Raw genomic sequence first — 14,833 nt, forward strand, 5'->3', positions numbered from 1 at the left:
GGTTTCGCATGACCGAGCAGTGAGAGAAGAACTAGGAAGCCAGCTTAGCAGATACCCCACCTGCCCGGTCCCGGATGCCAAACAAGCTATCGAAATACTGCCACACCGCCGATGCGACCGGCCCCAAAACAAATAGATGGTTGCGTGTTTCCACCGCATTCCCACTGCAACAGTACCTGGAGGCAAGCACCACCACCTTACGTTGGAGGGCATGGTCCAGAGGCACCCACTTGTGTAGCAGACGCCATGTAAAGAACGAGACCTTGAGTGGGACCACCGAGCTCCAGACCAGGGAGTGGACCATCGATAGGTTCCTTTTACATCGAACCTGCTCCCACGCAAACGCCACCGTGAACGTTCCAGAGGACGATGACCCCCATACCTTCATGTCCTTAACCCTAGGAAAGATCCGAAGTTACACAATGTGGCTAGGCAAAAGTTACCGAAAGCGATGCTCATCCCAACCATATGAGCGATATAGCTCCCCCACCCGCATATGTGGGCGGGCTAGTCTTGGCACCAGGGTAGCCCGAGGGACATCCATGCACCACCTGTCATGTCAGAAGTCGACGAGGCCCTTCCCTAGAGACCACCGAATACACCTCTCAGCCCGATCTCTGACTCGATCCAAGCGACGCCACACGGCAGATGGATGGTCAACTTCTACCAGAAGAGGATGGCTACCTTTGATATAGTTACTATGCGTAAATCTCGCCCTGATTGACCTGTTCTCCCTCAGACACCACCATAACTTGCACGAGAGAGCATCCACTACCGTATTAAACGAGCGAAAACCCTGTCCCGTTTCACCTGTTGGAAAGTAGACCTTCTTCCAAGTCACCCAATGGATCCTCTTGGAGTCTACAGAGTTAATACAAATTTTATTCAGAGCTACAATAACCGCCCTTGGAGGGTGTAGACACCAAATTCTAAAAATTTTATTATTATTATTTAATTATTTTTGTTTTAGTAATAATTTGTATCTATTTTTATTGGTTAATTTCATAATTTTAGTTTCAGACTTTTAGTATTTTTTTTATTATATATTATTTTAGTTTTATTTTTTATTCGTTTTCGCCCTTTTAGATGTTTATTTTTATTTTTTTATATTGTAACACTTTTCAGCATAAAATTTGTCAAAAGAGAAAATTGTTCATAAAAATATGTTTTATTTCCTTTTACTGTTTATTAATCGAAAAAAGAGAAAAGAGAGGAAAAATCATTAATCAAACACAGGAAAAATCTTAGCATTTTGTTGCTAATTTTGTACATTTTTATTTTTTGTTTAAATCGTTATTTTGTATTATTGTTGTTTAATTAAGTGATTAAAAAAAAAAGGGAAAAATCTACGTTTTGGTTTCGGCTGCAGTAGAAAGGATTTGCAGCTGCATTTCTCGGCTATTTAGGTTTTGGCTCCGTTCGATGGTCATAGTACAGACCACCTGGCTTAATCCAGAAATCTCAATGGTTGAGCATCAAGAACCATCAGATGGTTCCCCAAAATGCAGCCGACTTCATCCAAACCATCGTTGAGAGGGTTTAGTTTTCTAGGGCCATATAAAAGGAAAGAGAGACGGCAAGAAAAGGGGATCTGGGAGGTGGACGGCTAGAGAAAGAAACCATGGAAGCTGGGTGGCGGCTGAGAGGTTGAGAGAATAGAAAAAAAAACTGGAGGTTACGGAGGGACTAGAGGAGAAAATAGAGAGGAACGACAGAGGGTTTTGGGGGGAGCTGAGAGTTTTGACGGCGGAGAAAAAACCAGAAAGCTAGTTGACGGCTGAGGGTAGCGTGAAGGCTAGAGAGAAAAGGAGGTTAGGGGCAGCCGAGAGCAAGAGGAGGAGAGAACCACCTTGCGAGATAGAAACTGAGAGTGACGAAGCAGCGGAGAAGAGAAAAAACTGGAAAGAGAGCAAAAGGACAGGGGTTGCCGGATCTCCATACTTTCACTTGCGGTTTCCTTCACCAAGGTTGCAGCAGGTTACGTTGGTCTATTGTGAAGCTCAATCATCTCTCAAGGAGTCAGCCACCGTTGCTGTCAACTGTAAGGTCCCTTTTCATTTTTTTTTACCTGTAGTGTTGTTAGCAAATTGATGCGAGATATAGTTATCGGCTTGCCTGTCTCCTGTCTCTGATATTCATGTCTTCCTAAGGTTTCTATCTTTGATGAAGGGGTCAGTCAGGTTGTAAATGTTTTAGTTATGTTGTATATATTTGGGTTTCATGATCTTCATTAGATTTTTATTCTTAACGTTTTTCTTGGTTGCTGTTTCTTTTACGTTTTGCAATGTGATGATGGGTTTTAGCCGTAGAAGGTATGGGTAGCCTGATCTATGTTGGGTTGGGAAACTGGATCGCATAATTTGTGGTGTGAATAATGAAACCCACAGAGGTTGCAACAGACCTTCGAATTTGAATGATGGAATCCTTGATTTCATTGCTGAAAACTCAAGTTTGGAGCTTGATTAAGTTTTGTTGCATTTTACAAAGAAGATTGCGATTCCGGGATTGAATTTTTACTTTGTTTGGATTGCTGAAATTCTGGCTGGGCTGAGATATTACAACAATGTGTGCAGAACCTGTTCTTTCCTTGTTTTCTGGTCGGGTCTTAAGTCTGTTTTGGCCGAGTGAAAGTGGCATGAACATATGTTGCGGCTGAGTTTCTTTTGCTGCATTTTCTTTGTTGTTCTCGGCTGGGAGTAGGGGTAGGCAACCATGTTTGATTAGTGTGCGTTTGGCATTTCATTTGCGTGAGCTTGAAGCTACAAAATTTGTAGCAAAGCAAAAAGCTGTTGCATTTTTCTTGCTGTTTTCTTTTCCATGGCTGCTCAATGAATCTTTACACTTAAGTTGCATGCTTAATCTTATGTTGAAAGGAAGAAATGGAAAGTTTGGTGCTGAGTTTGCATATTTGGGTCTCAAACACTTGAACTATGATCAAACACTTTGCTGGAAAATGAATAAGTTAGAATTGCCGAACCTTTTGCATAAAACTCTCCAGCGCTTGCGTGATTTCCCTTTTGTGTTTTGGTTTGTTCAGATGTTGAAATTGCGTGTCATGTTGCTTAGATTAAGTTTGGGATGTTTAGGTTGAAAAGTTTTGATCAAAAAATGTGTTGAGATTGATAGCTGCTTACGAAAATGAAAGTTGCGGTAATGTCTTGGTTGTAGAAAGCTTCACCAAGAATGCTTCTTGTTGCAAGCGATGCATGCATTCTTGCATGGAAAATGTTCAAAAATTTTTTCCTCTTAACCCCCCCAAGTCCTTTCTTGTTTCACTATGACCCAATCATGTTCTAATTTCTTGCAATTAGGTCCTAGAGTAATTGCGTTTTGAACCATTACTTGGCCTTATTATTACTCTTGGACCCTTGAAGTTCCTAAAATGTTTTAATTGGGTTTGAGTGCTTGATTAAAGTTTGCAATTGGGTCCCTGGTGGTTTTTTCTATTTTTTGAATTTTGATCAATAATTTACTTTCTTGGGAATTATGCATTATGTGATTTCATTTGAGTTGTAATTGGAAGGGATTGGGTGATTTTGTTTATACTTTACTATTTAATTGGTGCCTTGACCCTTTTATTGTTTTGAAGCTAATATCTCATTTACTCGATTTCCATTGCAAGGGAGGTAATCTTTCTCCTTGATTTTATTTTTTCTATGTGCTCCTATGTGTTTTGTGTGAATATACATGCTTTAATTTGTTTTTCATTGTTATTAATGATTTAATTGCTTGTGTCACTTGCTTTTATATCGCTTTCTTTAATTAAGCAAGTTATTCGTGGGCAATTGGAACCCCAATTTGTAATAGTTTAGTATTTCTTTTAATCGTTTATTTATTTATTCCCCCTTCTAGATTGTAGTAGGGCCTCCCTAATGTAATAGATAGGGTTTTATTTGCTTTATTTGTTTTATGTGTGTTTTGCATGTCTATGTGCTATATGTTACCGCTTTCTTAGGTTTTGGCATCTAGATATGCATGCTTATGTGTTATGTGAATTACGTGCTCACATGTCTACTTGCTTTAATTATGCACATTACTTATATATGTGTACGATGGATGCAAACGCACGTAACAATGGCTAGTCCAATGCTAGTGATGGTTGTCCCCTCGAGCTCTTGCAAGTCCAACGCTTGTGAGAGAGCGTAGATGTGAGCTAGTCCAACGCTAGCCCTTAGGAGCCCTTCGCGCGTTAGATCATGATTGTGTGATAAATCATTTCATCTCATGCATATCTTTACTTTTTAGGGCCTCTTTTACCATATTGCGTGGCATTTTCCTTATATATGTACACCCCTTTTCCTATATTTTCCCTTAATTGTATATTACTTCTTCCTTTTGCATGAAACATGACATTAATATTGCATTTCATATAGGCATTAGAACTAGGTTAGTTCATTTGCTTGACTAGATTAGGGAAAACCCCTTAAATATGGGATATGGACGAGTTTGGCTTTCTAGTCTTAGCACACTCGTATTCCCTCTATTAAAGGAAAAATTGAGTCACGGACATTAGTCCCCCATACCCGACATGATGCATTCCTTTAAGACATGTATATTTCTATAATTATTTTATCCTTTTCCTCTTCTTAGAGTCTTATATTTTTACATAATTCGTGACCTCTCCAAAGAGTCATTATTGGGCGTCACAATTAATGTGACTGGCACCATTCGAGCTTTGAGAAATTTCAACCCCTCGATACCCCCCTAGGTTTAGGGTTGCATTCATATAGTATATCCAAATGTGACAAATTCTTTGGTTAAAACAAGAAAATCTTTGACTAAATCACGCAACTAGCCTTGGCTAGGTCAAAGGGGTGCCTTGGATTTTTATCCTTGCCTTCTCCTTCGACAAATGTGACTCTCGAACCTTTTTCGTTGGTTTACGTAGACTAGGAGTCGTTTAAAAGGGGTTTCTTTTTACCTTGTCCTTTAAAAAATTCATTTTTAGGTGACTTGGTACACCTTAACTCTATACTAAGTGGCGACTCTGATTTTTATTTCAAAAAACCCTTTTTAAACTATATTTTTGGGTCAAATCGTCACATTTTCATGTCCCATTTAGACCCGTATTTTTCTTCATTTTCCCTTGTAAATCAAAATTCATTTTCCAAAATAAAAATTCACCTTTTAAAACCATTTTTTTATTTTTACAAAAAATGAGGCGCGACAGAGGGGAGAGGACCTGTAGCCAATAGATGGGAAGGGAGCACAGAATGTGACGTACTAGGACTATTTTGCCGCCCATTGAAAGCAACCTCGAACTCCAATGATAAAGCTGGTGTCGCATTTTAGCCAGGAAGCCATCAAACATAGCGCAAGCGACCCTGCCCCTGAACATAGGCACCCCCAGGTATGTGAAAGGTAATTTTTGTTCCCTGAATCCAAGAATTGAAGTAACCAAACTGTAGTGAGCTTCTGTCATCCTCAGTGAAGGAGAAAATGAGCTCTTGACGACATTCACTCGTTGGCCAGAACAAGCTCGGTAGCGTTGCAGCAGACATTTGATCGAGGTCAGAGCGTCCATCGAGCATCTGGTGAAGATAATTGTGTCATCCGCAAATGCGAGGTACGGGACCTGAAGGCCAGCTGATACATAATACCGACTAATGGAAGCATCACAAAGTTGCTGAAGCCTCCTCCCAAGAAACTCGGCGACAAACAGAAATAACGCCGGGGAAAGGGGGTCACCTTGCCTGACCCCTTGAGTAGATTTAAAGAAGCCTACGGGTTCCCCATTGATTAGGACCAAGAACCAAGATTGGAGAACGTGCGGAATAACAAGTCTACCACTTGCTCCTCAAACCCAAATCGACGAAGCATGAATAATAAGAAGAACCAGTCCACTCTGTCGTACACTTTCTCCAAGTCCAATTTTAGAACCAGATTTGGGTCGACCAGTTGCCTGTCTAGATCATGGATAAGCTCTTGTGCCAGTAAAATGTTATCCGAGATCTCTCACCCCGAAGCAAAACCAGATTGCCAAGGCGAAATCAGGTCCGGGAGAAGCCTAGCAAGAATCTTCGATATGATTTTCGAGCTAACATTGCACAGGCTAATCGGCCGAAAGTCTCGCCAGTGCGAGGCCCCCTCTACTTTGGGGATGAGCATGAGGAGTGAGCTAGTCCAGCCTCGCGGTTGCTGCATACCTCTAAAGAAATCCAGAATCTCCGCCATCAGATCATCTTTTATAATGCTCCAGCACCTCTGATAAAAGCCTGCCCTAAAACCATCCGGGCCTGGGGTACTATCACAATTCTGGGAAAACGCTACCGAGTGAAGCTCTTCCATTATCGGGAGGGCCATCATCATTGCGTTGTCGGCCGCCCCCACGATGGGGACAGGAAAGGGCAACTCCTCACAAGGCTCCCGACGTTCAGTAGAGGAGAAGAGACCTGAGAAAAACGTAGTTGCGGAGGCTTTGACATCCTGGAGAGACTCACACCAGACACCCCATCCATCCTGATCCGTGAATGAAGTTCACGTTGCGACGTTGCCGGACCAGGGAGTGAAAAAATGCAGTATTAGCATCTCCCTCTTGGAGCCACCTGACCCCCGCCTTCTGACGCCAAAATGCACACTCCTGTGCTAGCGCCTTGTTGAAGAGTGCTCTGGCCTCATGCAGAAGAGTCCTCGACACCTCGTCTCGCCGATGGTCGTAATCCCTCTCCCGTTGCTACAACACCTGTTCTGCCTGCTGCTACATTAGATGTGACATTACCAAAAACCCTCCCGGTTCCACCCCCTCAGTGCCTGCCGCACCGTAATCAGTTTCTTTGAAGAACTTGGTCATACCAACCCCTAGGGCTTGTGTTCCCATGCCATAGCCACAACCTCGCGAAACTGGGGGGGTGACGCCAAATGTTCAAGAACTGGAAGCAAGAGGACGTGGGCCGGTGAGCCGAACACTTTATGAGTAGTGGGGCGTGATCTGATCCCCCCTTGCTAAGTGAGACAGGCGAGAAGTAGGATAAGTCTCTACCCAGTGCCCGTTCGCAAGTGCCCTATCGAGCCGCTGCCAAACCCTGCCATTAGTCCATGTGAACCTGGAACTGTCCAAAGGTAAAACAGAGAGACCGCATGTGAACATAGATGAATTGAATTCCTCTATGTTGCGAGCATTGGCAGGGGCTCCCCCTTCCCGTTCATCATTCGAAACAATGACATTGATCTCTCCCACCGCCATCTAAGGGTCACGCACCCCCAAGGCCAGGCCCTTCATCGCCTCATATAGGGATCGCCTCCCGAGCTTGGTGCACTTCGTGTACACCCCAAACAGCTAGAAAGACGCTCCATAGAGAAAAGAGACCTGAGCGTGGACCAATTGGTCAGCATACTCAATGCCAGATACCCGGAACATATTTGACCAAAAAAACCAAATCTTCCCATCAATAAAGCTAGAGGACTTGTCAATCCGAAGCCGGCGGCGCACTACCTCCCACTACGCTTCAGAAGATATGGGTTCTAAAAAAATAAGTAGGTGGATGCCATTGTCATGGCAAAGTTTCCCTAAGTAACGTAAAGAGTCGGCACGAAAAGCACCCCTAATGTTCCACACTAGCAAGCTAATCGGATCTAACATGAGATCGTAACGGATAAGAAGTTAGAGTGAGAATTGGCTGACCAGCACATTCCCCCTTTCGAGGTCTACCGCGCCGCCGTTTGACGTCTGGTCGCGTTCCCCCGGCATCCAATAAAGTCTCCAGCACTAGATTGGCATCGTCAGAGCCACCCCTTTGGGGTGCCTCCCACTCCGCTGGAGAAGCCTGCCGTAGCCCCACAAGCTCCACGTGGAAGTCCTTCAACTCCACCGCCAACACCGCAGGCTGTCAGAGGCTGTCTACAAACCTCCTTCGTAGGAGAGGGCTCAGCCGCACGGCCTGGGGAGAAAAAGGAGCCGAGCCCCCCGCTTGGAGCAATGCATCATCCTCCTCACCGTCCAAGGCATCCAAAGGCCCGAAGGCATTTTCGGTCTCCACTTGGGCCAGCTCGCCGTCTCCCTCCTCACACAGACACCCAGGTTCCAGCATTGGAACCTACGTTTTAGTCCCCAAAGACCCCAGTACCTCCTCTGTCACCATTGCCGTGGGAGCTGCAACACAAGGGACCCCCCTAGGGTACCTGCACTGGCAACCTTTGTGCCTGCCGCCACATGAGTAGATTGCTGACCCATGTCCGCCCGAGCCTCCTGGGCTTGCGTATGGGTTGCCATCGCAACCAGAACTGACTCTGTTCTAGCCCCCATGGCCGCCGCTGCCGTCACTGCCGTCCCAAGCCCAGGTGCAGAAGTCAACTGGTCCAACTTTGTCTTGCCCTTTTCCTCCCTAGCCTTGGGAGCATACACCTGACGACACTTCTGGGATGTTTGTCCCGCCCTCGTTGGGCGAAGGGAAGGATCTCTCCAAAAGCACCACTCCTGATGATGGCCGAACATGGTATAAAAGGAGCAATATGGGGGTTTCTCTCACAGTCCACCTGCTGCCAAAACCCATAGCCTTCATCCCCTATCCATACTCGCTTAATAAGGGGCAGCGAGACATCCATCTCCACCAGCACTCGCATGACAGAGGGCCGTCGGAGGTTGTTGGTAGCCACATCCGCCTTAAGGGGGTGCCCCAAAGTAGAGGCTAACTGCATCAACTGCTGTCTTTGGAAGAACGGTATGGGCAGTCCAGGGAAGCACACCCACATTGGAGCAATTGCAACCTCGTGGCCTGCCCTGAAGTCCATGCTCCATTTCGAGACCGATATTGGCGAATTCTGCATGAACCAGACTCAACGAGCGAAGAGCCGAGTGTAATCTTCTTCCACCATGGGTCAAATCAGAACATGTTTCGCATCGAGGAGACCCACCGAACAGCTTCCTTTGAGACCCAAGGTCATAAAAAACTTGTGGACGACCTCCGTGGGAGGCCTGCCAGTGTTGAACCGACCTACCAGAGCATTATGGAAAAGCGCGGCTAGACACTCAATCTCCTGGCGAGAGAGGCGAAGGGCGAGTTCACCACGGAAGGATGACACAACACCCAGTGGAGCCATCCCTTTCTCTTCGGCCGGGTGGCCAACTATGGCGGCGAACGAAGGTGCAGGATGCACCAGACCAGCACCATCAAGCAGTTTCTCAGTCGGCCCGTGGCCGCCATTAGAGCAGGCAGCGGAGGCCTGGCCGTAATGACCCACAACAAACCCTACCTTTGCGAAGAAGAAACCCTACATTCCCTTGTTTTTCGGAGCTCTAATCAACCCTTGTAAGATATAGATTGAATATAAATATATTGGGTTTAACTGAGTTCAAACATGCGAATGCACCACCCAAGAAAAGTTTATAGAGGAGGAGGCAAGACCCCAATGTAAGAGAGGTTTTGGATAAGTACTAATTCAAGAGAGCTAGTTAGAGGGTAATTTTGGACATTTGAACGGTTAAGCCTTTTGTAATGTTTTAAATGCTCTTCCATTTTTTGAATTCAGTGCTTTTGGTTCTAGTAACACTTTTCTAAAGATTTTGTACTCTATTCCTCATGGTGATAATATGTTACTCCTTTGCTCATTGGCATATATCAATTTGACTGAACCAAGTTAATCAGGTGTCTTTCTACTTGTTTAATTGTGATTTGTTGTTGTTTTTCGGGTTGTAACCCTTTCATAAATTTCTTGAGATTAGGTCTAATTGTAAGTTTCTACCTTTAAAAACTCTAAAATAGAAATTGAGAAACTCATGCGAAAGCATTATAACACACCACAATAAATATAAGTCAAGTTTAACAGTGAAATTCTTCTCATTCAACTGTTGCATGAAAACATGAAGTTATTGACCACGATCAACTCTTAATAATTGACCAGCAGGACAATCTCTTTTAGTGTTTAGAGCTAAGGACTTTGGTGTTTGTGTTGCCTGGTGTGAACTTAATGTGATTCCTCATTTTTTCGTCTGGTTAAAAAAGATGTACCTGGACCAATATACTCTACCAGCTCCTTAGTAGTCACATCAAGAGGTACCCCAGGAATACGAAGGAAAGAATATGATTCAAGAATCTTATTTGCTGTTGACCATCTCTTGAGATGTAAGTAGCATGTGTAATTCCGGGAGGCATGCTATGTGTGGTAAAACTATTTTCCCCTAGAACAACATATATTTTTTGCCAAAAATGTGAATAGCATTTTTTGTATTTGGTCTTGAATAAAGAAAAAACTTTTTTTTTAACCCAGCAAAATTCCAAGTGTGGAGTAGCATAACATTACATAAATATTACTTCATGCTGCACCAACAAAAACATTACTAGCATTAACTATTGTGCGTAGGTCTCCACAATGAAGTTCAAGTTTCGGCCTTGTCCTCAATAGTGGCGGAGCCAGAAAAAATTCTTCGTGGGGACAAAAACAGCACTAAAATTTTTTACACATTTTTTTCTAGTTTTTTAAGCAAAAAAAATAAAATTCACCAACAAGTACAAATGATGCATATATTCCATGAAAAACATAAAAAGATAAATTCAAAATTATTAATGTAATAATAATTTTATTTCAAAAACAAACTAAACTATTTACGATTGCTCACTGCAAATTTTTATATTTTGATAACTAACTTGGTTGTGGAAATAAGAATGGCTTTCGATTGTGGAGGGAAAATGGAGGACCAGTGGAGAGAAGGGAAATTGGGAAGTGGGGACAAAGAAAGTGAATGATATGAGTGGATGAATTGATCAAGAGAAAGAGTAGCTAGCTGCTTGGATGTAGAAGGTAGTGACTCTCGGTTGTGAGGGAAGAATGGGGGATCAGAGGAGAGAAGGGAAATTGGGGAGTAGGGCCCAAAGAAAGTAAATGATATGATTGGTACTTACTAGTTGAAATAAAAAGGTTTTTTTTTCTTATTTCAAATAGAATTTGTGCCTCACTTTTCTGTTTAGAATTTTAGTTTATGAACTAACTTAAAAAATTACATAATTCTTTCACATCCCTTCTAAGAAAACTCTTGGACACACTTAAAATTTTATCAAAATTATATAAGTATTATAAGAATTTAAGGAGGACAGTGGAGGCCCGTGTCCCAAGTGCCCCCACCTTAAATCCGCCCCTGGTCCTCAATAGCTCCTTGTGGAGTCTTGGGGTACCATTATATAGGCAACACACCAACAGAAAATGTGAATTTATGACCACATCTGAAGAAAATTTGTATGGTTATCCGGAAGTACTTATATATGTCTTCGATGATATTAAGTTTCAAAATTAGAATGAACTCATAGCTGGTTAAGGGTTCAATGCGCAACTTCTTATAATAAATTTGAAATCTTGCACACAAATTATACATTTTCTTTTAGAAAATATAATTGAGAATAACACTTTGGTGGAAAGGAAACAGTCTAATTAACATAGAGTATTACTTAAGATTTGATTAAGAATGTAAATTCTTTTTCAACAGGTTACCTCTTTGAAATTGGACAAACTCCACGGATGATGCTTATTAATATTATGTATCTTTAGGGAGCTGGAAAGGTGATCACGATGAAGCTGGTATTTGGGCCTCTTTTAAAACTTTCAGTGGGTGCAAAAATTTAATTCCTTGCAATTATTGTTGGCACAAAAAAAAAAAAATCCACACAGCAGAAATAATTTTAACACATATAAAAAACATGTGGGAAGAGAAAAAGAATAAACACATAAACAAATACTTAATAATTTTATTAACCCAAAAATCAATGATAACAATATTAAGTCGTAGTTTTTCAATTATGACGACTCACATATGTCAACTATGAGCCTTTCCCTCAAACTCACTTTCAAAATTCAACTCATCTCAACTTTCTCTTTAAGACTCGATTTCACTCGACTCAACTCTCCAAATAACAACTTACTAGACTAGTAGTATTTATAGACTGCAAAATTTTCTAAAACAAATATAATTGTAAACCGAAACTTATTTAGATTTAGACTTACCATTGCCTAAACGACTTAAACATAAGAAAAAGAAACTTCGCGGAATACTTTGAACTAAAAGTAAACATTGAACTTGCCAAACCGACGCATAACTATATAAACTAATAAACTAAACATATTAAGCTTGGTTTAATTTCTTCATTGCCTCCTTTAAACCAAACTCTTGATTTTGTCATCTCTAATGCCATCACGATATTGAATTTCTATGAATAGTTAGGTCATTGTATAAATGACGTAAAATTTCAACTTGCAATGACTCTCTAATTTCATCTTCATGCGCAGTAGTGGATTAAACTTGAACTTCTCGAATAATTTTTTTTACTTAATCACTCTTGTTAAAAAATTCAAACATATTTATCCATTCTTCTTCGCATACTCCATAATTTAATTTATCCATGTCTCCAAAATAATCTTCCAACACTAGAAAATCATAATTTCCACCACCGAGATTTTCAATATTACCATTTTTTTACTTTAATTTTTCCACACTAACAACTGCATCAACTTTAACAATATCACAATTTTTAATTAATTTGTCCACTCCACAATTGATTTCAATCAACTTCATCACTTGATTTTTCTCTTCAAAAAATTTATCAACTCTAACAAAGTCAAGAATTTCTACATCAGCAGGATCTTCAGTTACATATTTAATTTCAGCTATGATTTTGCTTTCTTTTTCATCTGCTTGTGAATTTTTCTTTTGAACAAATTTCTCATCTTCATGTGCACTGGCAACTTTTGTAATGTCTCCTTTCTTTGTCTTATGAAAAAAATCTGTTTCTTCTTCCTCATCACAAATTTCTTTTCCATCATGAACACAACAAGAATTCATTAAAAATTTTCAAGCTCCCTTTGTCATCTTTGCATGTATGAATTTATTCGCTACATGCAACTGGACTTGGGTGCTGCGATAGTAAAATGCCTTACAATTTAACTATCTATTCCACTATAATTCTTTAACTGCATCACTTGATAATTCCGTACCTTGAACAAATTTCATGAATCCCTTCTAGAAAATATCCCAAATTCCAATAACTTGAAAAAAAAATTTCATCATCCAACTCCAAGTCTCAAAATCGTTTTTACCATCAAAGATAAAAATGTCATAACGTGAAAAATAATACGGATCTATACTTTAATTTCATGAACAAGCACCAAACCCCAAGATCAAAAGCCTAGAGCTCTCATATCACTTATTGGCAAAAAAAAAAAGCGCACAACGGAAGCAATTTTAACACATATAAAAATATGTAGAAAGAAGCCAAAAATAAATACATAAACAAATACTCAATTTTATTAACCCAAAACTCAACAATAACAACATCAATTGTTATAAAAATTAAACCCTGGGCTCATTGGCAAATGACAATATTCAGTTGTTTAACAAGTTTTTAATGAAGATATACAGTTGATTATTTTTGTCCTTTTTTTTTTTGACTTTAAATACACCGTACAATTTTAGGCAGGTTGAGCGATATTAACACAATAACCTTGCAATTGAAAAGCGGTTACGGAACAAACATTTTCATTTTTTTTTTAAATTTTTTTCTAGAAAGAGAATATCGCTGTGCTCCCCTCAACTGCGGTCCCACAAACAGTCCTCCTCATCAGCTTTATACTTCACGAATCACACTACACCAACTTGTTTCCTTCTTTTTTCTCCTCTGTTTCTGTGACAAAACAATGGCAAAGGGTTTAGCTATAGCATCCCTCCAAATTCTCAGCGTGCTTTTACTAGCGAGCTTAGGACAATCAAAGACTGTGCTCACAAATTTGACGGTGTACCTCCACGAATTTCAAAGTGGAGATGCTCAGTCTATTTTCCCAGTTGCAGGTCTCCCCAACGTAACTTGGGGCTTTGGCCAATTTGGAACTGTTTTCGTCGATGATAATATCTTGACACAAGGCGTTTCAATCAAATCCACACTAGTTGGTCGTTCGCAAGCCATTCCAGTAGTAGCATCCCTTGATGGCAACAACACGGCGCTTGCTGCAACGATTCTGTTCACTAATGGAAAGTACAAGGGTAGCACTGTGGAATTTAAAGGAATTGCCCTGCGGTCTTTGGATGCCAATGAATTTGCGATTATAGGAGGAACCAAACAATTTCGGTATGCAACAGGGTATATTATCTTTGAGCTGGTCAGCTCAGTAGGAGGTTACATCATTTCAAGGGTGGACCTCTACATTAGACAGGACATACCGGATGACTACCCTGGTATTGCTTTTCTTTAGTATATGGGTTAATTTTACTTTGCACCGATCAACACATTACTAGATTGTAATTTGTGCCTCAACTTTCAATTTTAGCACTTAATCACCTTGATCTTACACTTTTTCGTAATATAGTCCAATTAGCCAATTTCCGGCCGTTGGAACTGATTTCAGGTCAACGTGGCTTAAGGAAAAAAAAAAAAGAGTCTTTCACCCATTGGCAATTTTATTACTAGATTGTACGGTTTCTTTTAGAAACTATAATTGCAAACAACATTTTGGTGAAAAGGAAACAGTCTAATTAAAATTTGTTGGAGAAACTCCCCGGAGGAAGGCTACTATATTATGTTTCTTTAGTGTGCTCTGCTGGAAGGGTGATCAAGATGAGGCCGATACTGGCCCCCTTTGGAGGACTTCCATGACGTACGAAATTTTGGTTCTTTGCAATTATTTGAGCACTGCCCCGACAACCTGTGGACCATTAACCGCTTTCCAATGCATGAGCAGTGCGAAAATTCAAATATACAAAACGACAAACCATTGAGCTGGCATTAAATTTTTGCGAATGACTAATTATAAACAGCCTCAAAGGTTCCAAAATTTTAATGACCAAACGGATCCCTGTATGATTGGTAAAACAGCAGAGGAATTCTGAATCATGCATGCATCACAATTAACAAAATAGTCT

General features: G+C 41.0%; 1 protein-coding gene across 1 annotated transcript; it reads left to right on the top strand.

Moving 5' to 3' along the window:
* Positions 1-13,614: 13,614 nt before the first annotated feature.
* LOC113782411 (dirigent protein 11-like) lies at positions 13,615-14,166 on the top strand. The gene has a single exon (XM_027328305.1). The coding sequence runs from the start codon at positions 13,615-13,617 to the stop codon at positions 14,164-14,166; it is 552 nt and encodes a 183-aa protein (XP_027184106.1).
* Positions 14,167-14,833: the final 667 nt, after the last annotated feature.

The sequence above is a fragment of the Coffea eugenioides genome, chromosome 9, assembly GCF_003713205.1.
Source record: "Coffea eugenioides isolate CCC68of chromosome 9, Ceug_1.0, whole genome shotgun sequence".
Classification (NCBI taxonomy): Eukaryota; Viridiplantae; Streptophyta; class Magnoliopsida; order Gentianales; family Rubiaceae; genus Coffea; species Coffea eugenioides.